The following is a 16,608-nucleotide window of genomic DNA, read 5'->3' as shown; positions in this document are numbered from 1 at the left end:
TGTGGGGAAGGCAGCAGATGTTCCTACTAAAATCCAAACAAAAGTGACAACTTGTTACAGTTGAATTTTTTTGTTGTCATTGTTGAAGTGAGAAGTGGCCTACTTGTAAAGGGACTTGGAAGGATCTCAGTTTGTGCTGCATTTAGGCCCTTGATAATTACTAGGTTATCTGCAAAGGTGGCTGGGCTGAATTCCTCCTAAATGAAGGGAAAAGACCATCCTTATTCCTTCATTTCACTGACCTGCCTATTAACTGCTTGTCTGTTTTGAAACACTGCCCTTGATTAGTTTATGTAACTGCTAAAACTGAAATAATTTGCAGTGAGCTTCAAGACAATTTTCCAAAGAAATCACATTACAAAAGGTCACTGAACAGCACTTAATCTTTACTGCAGTCTAGATCAATCTTAAAGGGAGATAATGGAATTTTCTGCTTGTCTCCCAAGATCAGAGTTTTCTGTATTAACAATTTATTGTTTTTATTGTATTCTGTAATTACAGTGATTTTCCAGGAATAATTAATTCCAAAGAGAGACTCATATGTGTTAACACAACAACCTGAACAGGAGCTGCTGGTAGCTCTGATCTGAGGTTGGGCAGTGGAGAGGCTTTGGGAGCCTCTCTGATGTCTCAGCCATTCCTGTGCCTTGTTTTTCTTTTGCTGGTGGAGACAGATCCAGCTTTTATCTCGCACAGGGTGGTGCTGGGGATTTGTGGTTGTGAATTTCCACTGTAATGCTGCCTGGCTGTCACTTGAGAAGGTGTTTTTGTGTATCTCACCTTTAATAGTTTGAATTGTTCCTGCTGGAGGCTCAGTGTGTTGTACTGGTGAACCATAGCAGGGATCTCTTCTGGGGAGGCTCCCCAGTGTTGATTCCATCATGGTGACTTCAGTTCAAAGGATTGAAGGTGCAGACATCTAAAGAAGGGATTGAGGGAATGAAGTTCTCAAGCAGTGGAAGTGGCAAAGCCTGTCCCTAGGAACAGCACTTGAGCAAGGGGAGAGGAATGGGAATCCTTCTGAGCTCATTTCAGAATGGGTGTTTCAGCCTCTGCCCCAGAGCTGGTTATTTGACTCCTGTGTGAGGTGAGGATGTGCAGTTATTGCCTGTGTTCTCCTTCTGGAGTTTGTGATGGCATTTCACATTTGGGTTTAAAATCTGAGTGATTTGGTTTTGAAACAAGGCTTTGGTGAAGGGAATTTCAGGGAGGGTTGAGGAGTCTTGATTTTGCTCAAAGCTGTTGTCTCTGTGCTCAGCATTGTTAGTTTAGGGCACTGCACTCTGGTTGGATACTGACACTTGCTAATAAACAGCAGAAATGAAGGTTTCAGATCAGAAATGGGATGGAAGCTCCCAGTGGCTCTTTATGGAGAATAAGAACCCCAGAACTCATCCAACACCTTGCCAAGGGATGTTGCCTGTGTGTGACATGCTCTGATAAGAGGCTTCTTGAGCTGGCATCAGGCAGTGCCATTTTGGATTGGTGATGTCACTGTGGGAGAGAAACCTGAGCTATGGAGATGACTCAGGTGTCAGGACCACCTTTTTAACTTGTCCCCTGCTTTTCATTGGACTGAGGGGATTTAAAACCAGTGTGCTCTAGTTCTCTCCTCTTTTCTCTCACCACATCATATCCTAGCAGTCAGAGCACACATCCCTGCCTCCCCCTGTTTGCCAGGCTGAGAACTCCTGTGCTCACCCCAGAGCCAGCACAGGGAAGAGAGAGGGAGGGACTGCAGCAGCACAGACACAAGTTGCTTTCTCCTGCCACAGCTGGTGGAAAAATTTCCTCTTTTGCACTGCCTTGTCTCCCCTGTGCCTTAATGCACCTGCCCCAGGAAGGTGCTTTTGTTAAAGAAGCAAACAAAATGATTCATGAAAACTCTGCCTTTGCCATAATTGGACTTTTCTGCCTCAGCATTGGTAAAATCCTTTACTGGTGGATATTTCAAAGCAAGTACAACATCCAAAAAGTCCATTTGGTGCATGCAAGAAACTTTTAAGACTGATCAGGTTTTCTTAGTTTTGGATTTTCCACTGCTCATGAGATAAAACCACTGTCCTTTGAGAAGGACAAATGTAATTCAATTTTACTTTTAGTTGAATGGTAGCTATTTTTTATCCTGGTGGATTTAGTCTTAATTGATAAGAGGTCATGTTTATTTACTGGGTTTGTTTTTTGTGCAGTTTTGTTTTGGTTTTTCTTCTGGGAGATTGGAGGCTGCCAGGATACCATTGAAAAATTGTCTTGACAAGGTTTTCTAGGTAACATGGAACAAATCAGATCTGTCAGTCTGTTGATCTGTTGCTGCTTCTTGAGTGGGGAGATGGTTCTTATCCTCAGAGAGCAGAGGAGAACTGAGTTTGCAGTCTCTGGTCCCAGCCCTCCTGTCACCTCCTTGTCTGTGCTGAGCACACAGGGAGTGGTTCCACAGCACTCTGGGATGATACATGGCAGGGCTGTGGGATTCTGCCCTTGCATTTGCTGTGTGTTTCTACCCCTTCCCTCATGCAGACACACTGCTGCCCTGTCCTATGGAGAGCTGCTTCAGGGAGATAACTGGTGGAAGGCTGGCCAGAAAATAATGGATGATGATTTCATCTATTGATGTCACTGTCAGAAATTACTCCTTTTTTTTTTTTCTCTTTAAATTGAGGTGTGCTTTTCAGGGTTCCCTGTATTAATTGAAGGCAAGTCAATAAAGGCATGGCCTGAGCTGACAGACAAAAGGGTAGGATTGCAGCAACCCTCTGTCCCATTCAAAATGTTGTTGAAGAGTTTTGTTTTAAGACTTGCTGGTAGTTAATTCCTGAGCCATCGTGTGCTTGTCTCCTGAGTGATGTCAGCTGGAACAAAAGGACAAGAGGCAATGGGTCACAAGTTGTGGCAAGGGAAATGCCAGCTGGACATAAGGAAGAATTTTCCTTTGTGGAGATGGTTGTGGACCCAAACAGGATGCCTGGAGAGGCACTGGCATCTCCCTCATCACATTTGCCTGGGGGAGCCCTCAGTCTGCTGCTGCCTGAGAGATGTCTCAGAGTTCCTTATGCTTTGGGCAGAAGGGTGAAGAAAGAATGTCCCAGGGTCCCTTCCTGTCCAAACCTCTCCATGAATCTGTGGATGGCTTGCTTCCAGCATTCCTCAGATGAGCAGATTGGCAGAAATGCCTGTGACCCCTCTGTTCCTGAGCTACCACAAATAACTCAGCCTGTTATCCCTGTGCTGTTCATAGCAGCTCAACCTTAGCAGTATTTGAAGCCCTGAACTCTTGTCCTCTCTCCCTCCAGTACGTGGTTCTGCTTGCTGGTGATTTGTCAGCACATCTCACAGCCTCTGTTCCCCCACTCCATGATCTCTGCTTGGTAAACAGGAACAGGGACAGACTCACCAGGGCAGGGCAGCCAGCCCACAGCTTGGAGGCTGTTGTGACTCAGAAGGACAAGTCATCCTTGTTGTCCTCTTTGTGCTGGCTGTGGGTGACACTGTGTGTTCCTGACCACCACTTTGGTTTCTTGGCTGGCTTTACCTCCCCCAGCCACGTGCTGGGGTTGTGATGGAGTGTGACTGGGGAGGACGTTCCAGAGGCCAGCCCTGATGATGCATGGGTTCTGAATTCTGGCACAAGTCACCTGTCCTGCTGCCTCCTCTCCATTTCTGAGCTGCTCCTGGAACAGACAGCCCAGCAGCCTGTGGATTGCCTTTGCTGTCTTTTCTGGGACTGGTTTGGTCTTGGACAGCTGCTTACTCATGGGTGCTTTGGTGTGCTGCCATCCTGACCTCTCTGGTGGGGACAGAGTGACTCTGTGCAGGCACAGCAAGTGTGCTCTGTGGGCAGAGGAGGTGCCAGGGCAGCCCAGTGGTTTCATGAGGACTTTGAGCCATCCCAGAAACATCTCAGGATGGCTTTTCTTTTTGCCATGATGTGTTTTTGTGTGCCAGCACTAATGACTGTGTCCTGATCTCCATTGTGCTCACAGTCTTTTTGCTGGATCAGTACCTGAAACAGTGATTTCTGCATTAGGTGGACACCCAGAAAGGCAGGAGAGGGAAGAGATAACCCACAGGGAATGCTGGTAACCTTCTTCCAGCCCCATTCCACAGTTACTGTGAGCTGTGCAGCCTGTTGTCCAGAGATGTTCAGCACCAGCTTAGGTTGAGGAGAGTTTTCTGGGAGAGGGAGAAAAGAGTTCTTTGAGGAGAGTGACTGAAGAGCTAATCAGCTTAGTCCATACCCTAGTTTATATTAAATCTTCCTTTAGCTTTCATACACAAGTGCCATAAGCCAGACTTAAAAATAGCTTAGTTTCTCTCTGACTGAAAAAGAAAAATAAAGGTCAGCTGTGTTGGTTGGTTGCAGTCTGTACATTAGTAACAAATCATCTGCCCCTTTTCCTTGCTTATGTTTCTCCTTGCCAACTTTCCATTTCTCCTCAGCATATGGTGAGTGTGATGGCTCTGTGAAAAGCCTTTTGCTCATGTTCTGTAATGGTTTCCAGATGCTGCCAGAGGCCTGGCCATGGAGAGCTCTGACAGCCCTGGCTGCTTGTGCTCAGGCACCTTGGAGTGCCTGTCTGGATGTGCCTGTAGGGAGGGGTAAGGGACATTCTATGGGAACTGAGGATTTCTTGTGTGATCCCTGATTTGTTACTGGGAAGCCTGTAAATAATTTATTTCCTCCCCCCTTTTTATTTTTTTTTTCCCATCCTGGTTTCCAAGAATCCAAAACCAGCACAGAGAGGGGGTTGTTCTGATTGCAGGTAGGTTTTGTTTGAATTTCTGCTGTTCTGCAGACACTCATTTAAACAACTCAACACACAAATAAAGTCCCCAAGTAGATTCCATAAACAGTTCCTGCCTTGCTCCCAATTGCAGATTGCCCAAGCAAGTCCTTCTTGCTCAGCCACCAGCTGTGCCTTGGTGCTCTCAGGTGTAGAGACTCATTTTCTGCAGAGGTTTTGTCAGTTGATGACACCTCACACAAGTTGTTATTTCTTTGTCATTGTTCTGCTACACTCTCCTGAAAGGGAGTAATATTGAGAGCAGCTTTTCAGTGTAAAGGAGTCATGAACTTGGAATATCTTGGAATATGATTTGCACTTGATAGCTTTTTTAATTCCTTTCTTTTTTATCAATGAAATAGAAATTTAAACTGAGTGTTTTATAGCAGTGTCATGGGCCATCCATTGTAATAGCTGAGTATCAATTTATCATTAAAATTATTTGTGAAATAAGGCAATGAAATGGCAGCAGTGATGGTAATACATGACTTTTCCACTTGTGATGTGTGGATTTAGGTATGTCTGAGATCTGAGATTTCCTAGATTTCTGACTGTGATAATTATTTTTGTTGTTGTTGGAGTTTTTTGTTCAGCTTCTTATGGAATTTTGCACAGTAAAGAAGAAAAATTTTGGGAAGGGGTTATTTTTGTTTGGTTATTTTTTCATCCCCCTCCCTCTGCTAGTTCTGAGTATCTGTTATAGAATATGTAAGAATGTGACAAAAGCAAGCTAGCAAAATCAACATCTTTAGAATATATGTAAAACATTATTATGCTCAGTTCTTCAGAATATGTTTGCAGTTAAATCAAATCACAGGATAATGGGAACTAATTATTTACATATTCTAAGCTTGCAGATCTAAGGAATTCTGTTTAATACTAACTTTTATAAGCTGGATAACTTTTATGTAGGAAAACCTTTTTCTTTCACTTGAGAAGCCTTGAAATGATGAACTGCTGAAGAATTTATCATCCAGTGTGAAGCTTTCACTCTCTTTCTTCAGCTGTCCACTGAAGCTGAATTGTGTTAGTTGTGGCCAGATTCATTTTTTATCCTGCTCTTCTAGCAATGGGATTTACATTGTACCTGTGATGTAAGACTGGATCTGTTTCCACACTGCAATCTGCCTGCTTGTTTACAAGTTCTTTGTTTTGATGCCCTGGTGCACATGCAGCCTTTGTCCCTTGTTGTGGAGATGTCAGAGTGTGAAGATCTGTGAGTTCAGTGTGTGGTGCTCTCCCAGCACTCACCCAGCCCTGACTCTGCTGCTGTTTAAAGAGAAAGTGTTCTTATTGCACCAGTGCAGCTCTTACAACTTCAGGTGTTGCTTTTTCTCTGAGACGTTTTGCACAGAATTAACCCTCCCTCCAGATCTTATGTAAATATTGCAGCTACTTCCTTCTGTAATTTCATTAATTATTATTAGGAGGAAAGAACTCCTCCTTTCATAGGAATTGGTACCATCCAAGCCTAAAGCAGAGGAAATTAGCCTATAAGGAAGTGAGAATACCCCCTAAGAGACAGTTAGCTGGTGATGGAGTGTTTTCTTCTGATTTGGGTATTGCATTTATATTGTCCCCCTGTTTGTCAAAGGAAAACCAGGGGCTCAGGGTTCATTTATAATCTGTCTGTTATGATGGGCTGAAACGCAAGATTAGTCACCAGAATGAAAGAGTCATTTAAATACTTGCCCTCTTTTGGATGCTTTTCTGTTAGACATTTGTGGTAATTCTTAGCATTGTTTTTTACTGTTTTCCAGCCTTTATTCATGGCAGAAAAAATGTTCTGTTACTTAGAGTGGCAATCAAACAATCTGAAGTCATTTTTCAGTTGTGGAAACCTGTTTAACTTCCCTAATACATTTTCAGTGACTGTGAGCAGTGCCTTTGGAAGTGAGGTTTGTTAATCAGCAGGACAACCTGAACAAAAATCCTTCTTATTCAGTTGGGTGTAACCAGAATAAATAATCAGAGAATGAGTATCAGTAATGCTTTGTGCTGTTCCCAGACTGTAGGCACCATTTGCCACTGAGATGGTTTGTGTGTGAACTTTGTTGGATATCAGCTGACTTGGAGAACGAGTCAGCTGCCAAGAGTGAGAAAAACAATAAATTGCTGGGACACCTCTGCTTCAGCTGCATTTGCATTTGACCACAGGGTTTGGGGTTCTGTTGGATGTGGTGATGCTTGGGGTAGCAGATGGAGAAACTGGTTATTCTTGACAGATTTTAGTGATTTTACCTTGCTGCTTGTATTTGGCCTTTTCTTTCTTAAATGGTGCTCAGATCAAGTCTTCATCTCTGTATTTTCCATCTTTCAGAGCTCCTACAAACATTGTTAATCTACATCATCAGTCTTCCTTTCCCGAAGGTAGCACAGGCAAGGGACACTTTGGCCCTTCTTCCAGCTGGCAGATACCACTTGAACGTGATCCTAAAATTAGAAGGGAGCTGGGAATATGATACCTTGGTCTGTCAAGCTTTTCATTCTTCCTCTTGTCATTTTATCACTAATTACTCATAACCACCCTGAGAAGATTTGTTATGTTACCAGATTGCTGCCTCTCAGTTTTGTCCTGCTCACTCACCTTCCCTTCCACAGCCTTCAGCTTTTAAGGATTCTCTGCCTTTCCAAGGGCTGATGTACACTGGATTCCTCCTTGCCTCAAGATACTTATAGTTGTTTTTAATGAACTCTTCAAAATTTTATTTTCTTCCCTTTATCCCCTTCTTTTCAGCTTTGCATAGTTTGTCAGTAAAGATTCTTCTTGGGGAATTGGGATTCTTCCTGGAGCCCATCAGGGCTATTTCTGAAGCACTATCACAGAACAGCACAATATGCACAAATAAAACCAGAACCTTTTCCACTCTAGAGATTATATTCCCTTATAAAGTAGTTCCAAAATATTTGTTGTTAGACTGAGGAATTGGAGACTGTTGGAATCCAGTGTTTTACATGCCATAGGTAATTTTTCTAAGCAGATGTAACTTGTTTTTTCACTGCCTTAAAACAATGTTCCCCTTCCCCCACCAGAACTGCCACAATGTGGTTCCAAGTGGTGAGTTGATAAGGGTTATCATTTCTAACCACTCTTTAAACCTGGCATGAAGTCAGGACCCACCTCAGACAAGAATGATAGTTCAGAGCTTTACAACAAGAGACTGTGCAAGTCTCTGAAATGCCACCACTGTGGTGTATTATTCACCTCTAACTTGATCATTTGGTTTGTTTATTTTAGATTTAACTGTGCATGTTGAAAGAGTGAGGTGCATGATAGCTGGGAGGACAGGATTCCTGCCACATAGGTGTGGTTATTAGAAAAATCTGCAGGATACAGGAAGCCTTTGAGTCACAAACCTGTGGAAGAGTGAGACATCCCTTGTTTAACTCATGGCTCAGCAGGATTGCTTGGCTTTGGCTGAGCCATGTAATAAAATGCCAATCCCAGGCATTTCCACCCTCTGTTGTGTTAATGTTGGTTCACAACTGCTTTGCTGGAAGTCATGGCCTTCAAAACAAATTATTCAACCTCTCTGCTCTTAACTCTTTCACGTTTGGACTTTGGTGCCTGTTGGCATCCCTGGCAGTGTCATTCCAGCCTCCTGTGCTGTGCCAGAGTGGGGCTGGCTCAGGAAAGAAGAGTTCTGGGCTGGTGGCTGTTACCCAGCCAATGCTAAACCAGTGTATTTTTTACCCTTTGTTTCCCCAGCTTTTAGATGGGCTGAATTTTGTCTTCCATCTGGGTGAACCTCACAGCCACTTGAAAAAATAGTGGCAGGGATTGTTTCACCATCCTGACGTGGTACCTTTCAACAAGTTGAACAATAAATACAGGGGAAACCTGTATTTATTATTTTTACTGTCTTTCTTCTCCTGGCAGAGCCTTAACAAATCTGCCTTGCTAATTGTCAGCTAGTGTTAGAGATGAGCACTCAGCCCAAGTTCATTGGAGAAAGTCTTGCAGCTTTTTAAGGAAGAAATACTTCCTTTTGTTTCAAGTATACTCCAAGTCCGTGGGCTAATTGCTTTTCCCCTCTTTCTCCCCTGCCTTTATTTTGCACACAGTGCAAAATTATTATTATTATTTATTTTGCACACAGCAGTGCTTCCCAGGTGCTTTCCATGGACATGATCTTTGCTCCTGGGATTCCTGAAAGTGAAGAATGTAGTTCAGGTCTGGAGGAGTTCTGTTGCTGTGTTCTCCTCTGTTGTACTCAATGAGTTCTTCAGTCCTGCTCTGGAAAAGCCAAATAGATGCAAATCCTGGAATTTCAGCATTGGCCACTTGCTGTCAAAGGGCAGGTCTGTTCTGAAGGTTTTCTGCTGGGTTCACAAGGATTTTTGTGGGTTTGCTCATACAAAGCAGCTTTAAACTGCACAAAAAACTTTTCTTACGTTGTCTTTTTGGCAGGTTCTCTGAGTATCATGTTTGCTCTGGAGAAACATCTTTTGACTCAAAGAATTGCTTCTCATATGGGTGGATTCTCCTTCTGGGACAAGCTAAACACAGCCATCAGTGTCTCCCCTAATTCTGTGACTCTGTAATGCTTAGAGCAGCCTCATTAAGAGATCTCTTTGTTTCAGTTTAGGTCAGTGAGATGTTGTCACTCCTGTGAAATAATTTTTCTCATTGTTTTTCAGATGATTTCTGCCCAGTGACAATATATAATTCTTCCTGACTGAGTCACTGCATTTGAGATCTTTTATATCTTTAAGAGTTAAAATTTAATTCCAAAATGCAGTCATCATTTTGATTTTCCATTTATTTTCCAAGAGAAAGTCTTATTGACAGAAACAAAAACCAAATTACATAATTTTTTTTTTAAATATACGGATTTAAAATGCAGCTTTGAAGATATCTAAGACAACCCAAGTTGTCTTAGGGGCCAGAAGTGGATGTCACTGTGCTGGAGCAGCCACATGTTGGTGTTCACTGCTGAAGTCCTTGGCAGCTGGGAAGGGACCCAAAAAGCTTTGTGTCTTTGAGCTTAATCTTAGCACAGCCATGGTGCTGTGAGACCTGGAGGAAAAAACCCTGAGAATACTGCTGGGGGTGTGTGTGTGGAGCCAGAATCTTCTGCCATGAGAGCTTTTTACCAAGGTCCTTCGTTCCTGTGCTGGGGCCAAGGAGAGGCAGGGAGGGGATGGAGCAGGCAGAGCTGATGGTGGGGCTGATTCAGGCACAGTTTCTAAAGCAGCCAGTGCTGGGCAGGGCTGAGGTGGAGTAGGAGTCTGGAAAAATTTGGTGCTATGGTAACTGCCAGGGCTGCTGGTGAGTGGAAACAAGGCTGTTCTGACTGAATCACCAGCATGTGTCTGAATTTATTTTTGCCAGTCTGCTCTATTTGGAATTGGTCTAATGATGCAGCATTTTTGAAGCTTCAGATTAGGTGTGGGGGACATGTCCAAGTATTCAGTGTTCACTGCTCAGAAGATGGTTTTAGGAGGTCACTTTTGCTCAGATTTGCAGATTACCTATGATGGATAATAGATATAAGGGTATTATTGCCCCCAAAATTATTTTTTCCAGTTTGACACTGGGTGCTGACATTCCTGTGCATCCTTTTTTTTTAAAGAGGCTCTTTGGATCTCTCAAAAAGGAGCTCCAGTTAAGGGACACCCCACAGGGAGTGTGTCCACATCGTTGTAGTCTGAAACCAGGGGTGAGGACAGGCAGGCCATAGAGGTTTATGTTGAATGATACTCAATATAATAATTGATTCATTATTAAAAAAAAAAAAAGGCAGTAGTTTGCTCTTGATGATGCCCACAAATACTGTTTAACCAGCATTTGTTGCATACACAAAACTGATTTGGAACATTTGGAATCAGGGAAGTGAGAAGTTGTTTTGCACCAAGAAGTTCAGAAAGCATCTGGTGCTTTTGGGGGTGGTGGAGCTGAGGATTTAATTTTTTCCCCCCTCCCAACTTTCAAGAGAATAGAGTGGTTTATTTTTTTTTTTGCACTGAGGCTTTTTTGATCTTAAAGCTCATTTCATCCATTACTTCTGGTACATAAATTGATTGTAGATGATAAAAGCAAAGTAACACTTTCTAAAACAAAACCCAGCAGTCAAGTCTGTGACAATTTGAAGATCTGGATATAAGCTGTGGGCTGTGGAGTTGAAACTCAGCATGGTGAGGGAGTCTGTTTTTATTTTAGGTTGTCTGCAAATTCTGTCTACAGTTCTACAGCCATTATGGTCTTATTTTTAAAGTTTGTCTTGAGCTTTAAATGGGAGCAGAAGTTGAAGAGCAAAAAACTGTGAACCAGGAAGGTTTGTGGTCATGTTCCTTTTTTTTTTTAGCAACATATTTCCATGATGTTGTGTATCTAGATTAAAGTGTAATCTTAAATTTAGAATTTGTGGAGTTGTAGTGCTTGCTTTTTATAAAAATACAAGCTTCCAGTCTCAATTTAAAGCTATGTTGTCTGAAAATGGAAAGATACAATTGTATAAGTTTTGTATTTGGTTATGTGCATCAGATTTAGCTGTACACAAAAGAGGGGGGGTGAATCTGCACAGAAAATAATGAAGTTAAGCAGGATAAGCTGAAGTGGGTGATGACCTATTTTATCTGAGTTTGACAATTAGGTTATTTCCTCTAATTTCCAATGTTTTCCTTATGGTGCAATACAGAGCAGAGCCCCAGCAGGGATGGGGACAAAGGGCACCCCTGGCAGTGCTGCAGCTGGGACTGTGGTGGGGCTGTGCCAGGGCTGTGTGCAGAGGTGCCCTCCCGCTCAGTCCTGGCTCTGCTCATGCCAGCAGCAGCACATGTAGAGGCAGAGGAGCAGACAAGCACCCTCAGGCAGCAAGGAGGGATGGAGCGGGCCCCTGGCCCTGTGCCAGCAGAGCTATGCTGTGTGATACTGAAAGGAAGGAATCTGACAGCACCACATGACAAAGTGGCCACAGTGCTGCAGTGCTTTACCTTCAGCTGAGCCAAACAGATCAGGACATAAGAAACATTCTCTGTGCCAAGAGGCACGTCCTGTTCCTTGAACAAAGTTTGTCACAGCCAACAGATTCAGGAGATCTGGAGCTTGTGATGTGACCTGGTGAAGTTGATGGGGATAATTCTGCCAGAGAATGGTCTTTGCTGAGTGTTTCAGACCTGCCAGTGTCAGGGTGAGCTCTCTGGTGTTATTGCTTCAGGCTTATTAGAGGGTGCTTTTACACTGAGTTGAAGCAATTGGGTACTTTGGATCACAGCTCCCCTCAGGCTTCAGCAGCTGGCAGAGGTGGCACTGAGGTTGTCACTGCTCTCATAGAGCTGAGGGCAGTTGTAGCTGTGGACTGGATCCTGGCTGCTTGCACACATAATTGAAAAAAACACATCGCAAACCCCACCATGTTGTAAGGAAATCTCTGTAGCAGCAGAAGACTCCAGACTCAGTAGAAATAGAGAACTTGAATAAGAACTCTCTTATCTGTCAGTGTGACAAGGAAGAGCTGGAGTAGTCCCTGCAGATATAGGAGAAAGTCTTCCATATTGTGCCTGGAAGGCTGTAAAAATATCCCCAAATTCAGTCTATTACAGATGCATGTATGTCAGATGACACTGGGAGGCTGAATTTTTAGATGCCATAAATGCCTGCTGTGGAGAGGCTCTTGTGAGTCAGGGAGCTCATGGGGATGTCACTTCTGACTCGTGCTCTGAGCAGTGCAGAAAATGTTTACAGCAAAGGTGTGTTCAGAAGTTGTTCTGCAGCACTGACCATAATCACTCATCTTTGGTATCCTTTGAGAACTGCCATAAAAGCCCCGCCACTTCAGTATTCATCCAAAACCCCACCACCCAATAGCAAAAAAGCCAGAAAACAAACCTTACAAATTAAAGAAGCTTGTTTAAGAATAGCTAATAAAATCAGAAGGGTAAATTCTTTGAGATGGTAGAGAGACTGTTTAAGAAGACATTTTATTGGAGGATCAGACAGCTGATCAAAACAACTGACAAAAGTACATAGGGTTGAGAGGCAATAGGGATACACACCCCAAGTTTAAATTTTATTCAATGAGAAAATTTGAAAGAACAAACTTTTAAGCTTAAAAAAACCAATAAGGTTGACAAAATTAGTTGAGGGACATGTGGCTAAAGGTCTGAAATTTTAAAGAAATATTTTTTCTTCCCAGCACATCAGGGATGGGAAGCAAGCTGGAGTCTCAGGAGAGCTTCTTATGAAGAGCTCTGAAACAGGAATGTTTGGAGGCTCACAAATGCCACTCTTCTGCTTTTAAAGGATTATCATTCTGAAGTAAAAGAATTAATACAGCAACCATGTTGTTTGACAACAACAAAAAAATTACAGACCATGCAAATTAACAGAAACAGAAGACACAAAATGGGAATGTGCATAAGCATTGCAGTAAGGAATAGCAGATTTTGTGAAGGTTGGATTTGCCTTACTGTCCTGCTGGATAGGTGCATAATGGTTTTTATGAGGGTGGAATAAACAATCCAGACTTTATACAAATTGGCCTCTGAGCTGCCACTTAGAGTGCAGGGTCAAGCTGTGTCCCACTTGATGGAAAAGTGAGTTCAGTTCTCATCTGCAGTCAGAACATAAATGGAATAATAGAGATCAGGAGGGGGAGGAATAGAAACCAAAGCAGAGAACGTTGTTATGCTGTTATCTGTAATAATCACCTTGGGCTTGTGCTATGTGATGTTGGTGGCTCTGGTTATTCCCTGCTTCTCAAAGAAGTCACAGAACTGGAAGTGTAGCAGGAGCTGAGGTGGAGATGAGCTTCCATGAGAGCAGCTGAGCAGACTCTGATTAACCAGCCTTGAGAAGAGACCTTTGGGGAGGGGTGTCAATCAGGACTTCAAAATCCTTGAGAAAGTAGTCAGGGAAATCCTTTTCCTCTCTCTTCGAATTTTAAAATAAAAAATAGCTTGGGCAGGAATTGAATGGGGAAGCTGTGGGATGTTGCCTTTTCAAAGAACCTACAAAGGTTCAGAAAGTGAGATTGTGTAAAATATATGCTGAACAATGAAAAAGTGTTCTTGGAAAGTACAACTGAGTGCTCTGTCCTCTGCATCCACTGTCAGCTGTTTTTGGAGAGAGTACATCAGGCTGGACAGACATCTGTCCTCATGTACTATATCTGCACTTAGATGATTTTTACTGTCTTGTTAATCGCCTATATAAATAGTTTTTTTGATATATGAGTAAAAATACCTCACAACTACAAAATTGGAAATTAAACTACTGATTTTTTTTTCAGTGCTTTTCCTACCAATTAAGTAGCTGTAGTTGTACATTGGAAAGCTGTCAGTTACTAGAGGAGATTGATGTTTTATCTTGGATTCAATAAAATACATAAATAATAGAAAATCTTTAGTAATTTTGTCATTCTTCAGTAATTTTTTGTGTGGATTGGGTTTATTTTAGTGCTGTATTTCTGCTGCAGGGAATCTTGTGCTGTGACCATTCTTTTGCTTGACTGATATTTTGTTTGGTTTTTTTGAAGGTACATGGGAATAGGACTTTCTGCTCAAGGAGTCAACATGAACAGGCTTCCTGGTAAGTCACTGTTAAGGTTTGTTTTACAATCTGTGTTAAATGTTCATTTGAAATAAAGATTTTTCTTTACATATATGTATTAGTGAATGTGTGTTTCTATTAATAGAATTGCATTACTATAATTGTCTTATATCTGGAAGCTTCAATATTGAGTGTTATCTTAAATTGAGTTACTGGTGTTGTCAATGCAGCCATGATGATTTCAGCAGATAATAGAGATTAAAGCTAAACTAATAGGTAATGGGCAAGATGATGAGCTTTCAGACAGGCAAACTATTCTTTGTGTCTGAAAAGTAAGTAAGACAACAATTTTGCATTTAATCTGTATACTCCACTTGACAAATTTACATGAAGGAATCTGAAAATGACAGGGTAATTGGGCTGTTGTCTTGTCTCTATTCTTTCCTTCTTCCCACTGAAAGACTACAAAAATCTGATAGAGTGATATTTCCAGTTAAGATTGTTGCTTCTTTTGTTTGAAATGTGTATTTTTTGGTTTGCTGCTAAGTTGGTCAAGTGGCTTCTTTTTAGAAATAAATAATTGGTAATCCTTCTTTGACAATATCCAATTTATTGAGCAAAATAACAATTTCTAGATATATATTGATGTAGTGACTTCTATGCCAGAAATCCTTACAACTGGGCTTGAAATTGGAAGTTTGTATTTGGTAGAAAGTAAATGTTCTTCAGATGCCAAAGTGAATGACAGCTGGTCAGTGGTGGGGACTTTTTTGGCTTTGGGTGTTACTTCTGGTGAAGATGTTTTAAAGGTGAAATCTGTGCTCAGCATTTATGGATCTTGGTGTCTGGAAAGGAGCATGTTTTGTGAATGTCCTAACAAAAGAAAGATCTGTCTTGGGGAGAATGCTTTGAGTGACACCTGTGCTTCAAAGAATTTGGATCTTCAATTTATATTTGTTAGTAATTGTTATGACAGCTGCACCAGTCAGTCCTTCTCTCTCTGCCCTTTCTTTGCCCCCACTCCTGATCCAGGTGGGTTCTGTGCCATGTCCAAGGCAAAGCAGGAATTGAGTCCCATCATCTCCTTCCAGGATTGAAGTTCTTGGACAAGGGGTGGTTTGGTGGTTAATGGAGCCTGTTCTGTTCATGGCTCTATGGTTTGTGTGATGGAAAGATGGGGGGAATGTTTTGTAGGCTTGGCCTTGAAGATGGTTGGTTGGATTGTGCTTTATTTAGGATTCCCCTGGGGTTATAGCATGGGTACATCCAGGGTTCAGTGCTAACCAAGATGGTGTGTGCTGAATGTCTCAGGTGTGCTGTCCTGAAATTCAACAGCCAGTGTAATTTCTTCTCTTTTTTTTTTTTCGTTGTAATTTCTTCTCTTTTTTTTTTTTTTTCTTCCCCCTTTGGTGACTAAAAATTACCCAAACCACTTCTGATAAATGGCTTTAAAGCCCAGGAGTTATATGAGCAGCATTTGTGGCCAGTTTGAGTCAAAGTGCCTGTACACCACTGTCATTTCTACAGTGCATGTGATGAACGTGGAACTCTTTTCTCTCAGTGAAATAAAGCATAAAGTGAACTTGAGACTTGAGATTGTACAATTCGTTGCTAAATAAGCACTAATTTGATCCTCTGAACCTGTTGTTTGTTTGATCACATGCAGATTATGCTGCCAAGAGTCATTCTGTGGTCATAGTTAGGTCTCTCTCCCATCTGTATAAGATTAACTGCATGGCTCTGTATTACAGCTCAGTAATTATCTTCCTGGCTTTTGGACAGTGAGTGTGATTTTTTTAAATGTATATATTTTTTTTTTAGTATATTGTTCAAGTAACTGTAGTGAGAAACATTTCCAGGCTTAACTGTTATCAGGTCCTTCACAGCACAGAGTAAGTGAGAGCTCACAAAGAAGTGACAGACTTCGGAGTCTTGACTTGGCTTTGTGTCAGAGTGTAATTTTAACTTTTTGTGACCTGAAACCCTGCCAGGTTTCTTTCCTTAGACCCTTTCTAAGTCACTTCTGCTTTAACAGATCGATTTTCACTCAGTGTGCTGCCAGGGAAGTGTGTAACCACTACAAGTGGTGCTTGGGAGCCCAGAGCCTGGTACAGGAGCCAAAGCTGGTCCCTTTCTTGTTCCCAGTTTCACTGGGGATCCTTGGTGGCACCCTGGGAGTCCTAATTCAAAGCACAATCTTGCTGCTGGGTTCTGTCTCAAACTCCTGTTGCCTCCACGAGGACAAACACTTTGGCCATATCCAGTTCCAAGTCAGGGCATTTGTGTTTTATTGCCAGATTTATTTTGGCTTAAACCCAGCTGGGTGCTGGGGGG

General features: G+C 42.2%; 1 protein-coding gene across 4 annotated transcripts in view; it reads left to right on the top strand.

Moving 5' to 3' along the window:
- RANBP10 (RAN binding protein 10) overlaps positions 1-16,608 on the top strand; it is a 63,323-nt gene that overhangs the window by 1,946 nt on the left and 44,769 nt on the right. For all 4 annotated transcript variants that reach the window (XM_058813423.1, XM_058813422.1, XM_058813421.1 and 1 more), the window contains one exon: positions 14,261-14,313. In XM_058813423.1, coding sequence (XP_058669406.1) covers positions 14,261-14,313 — 53 coding nt within the window. The remainder of the gene's footprint in view (positions 1-14,260; positions 14,314-16,608) is intronic.

The sequence above is a fragment of the Ammospiza caudacuta genome, chromosome 13, assembly GCF_027887145.1.
Source record: "Ammospiza caudacuta isolate bAmmCau1 chromosome 13, bAmmCau1.pri, whole genome shotgun sequence".
In the NCBI taxonomy this organism is placed as follows: Eukaryota; Metazoa; Chordata; class Aves; order Passeriformes; family Passerellidae; genus Ammospiza; species Ammospiza caudacuta.
Note: the sequence above shows the minus strand (reverse complement) of the source record. Positions and strands in the feature narration are given on the sequence as shown.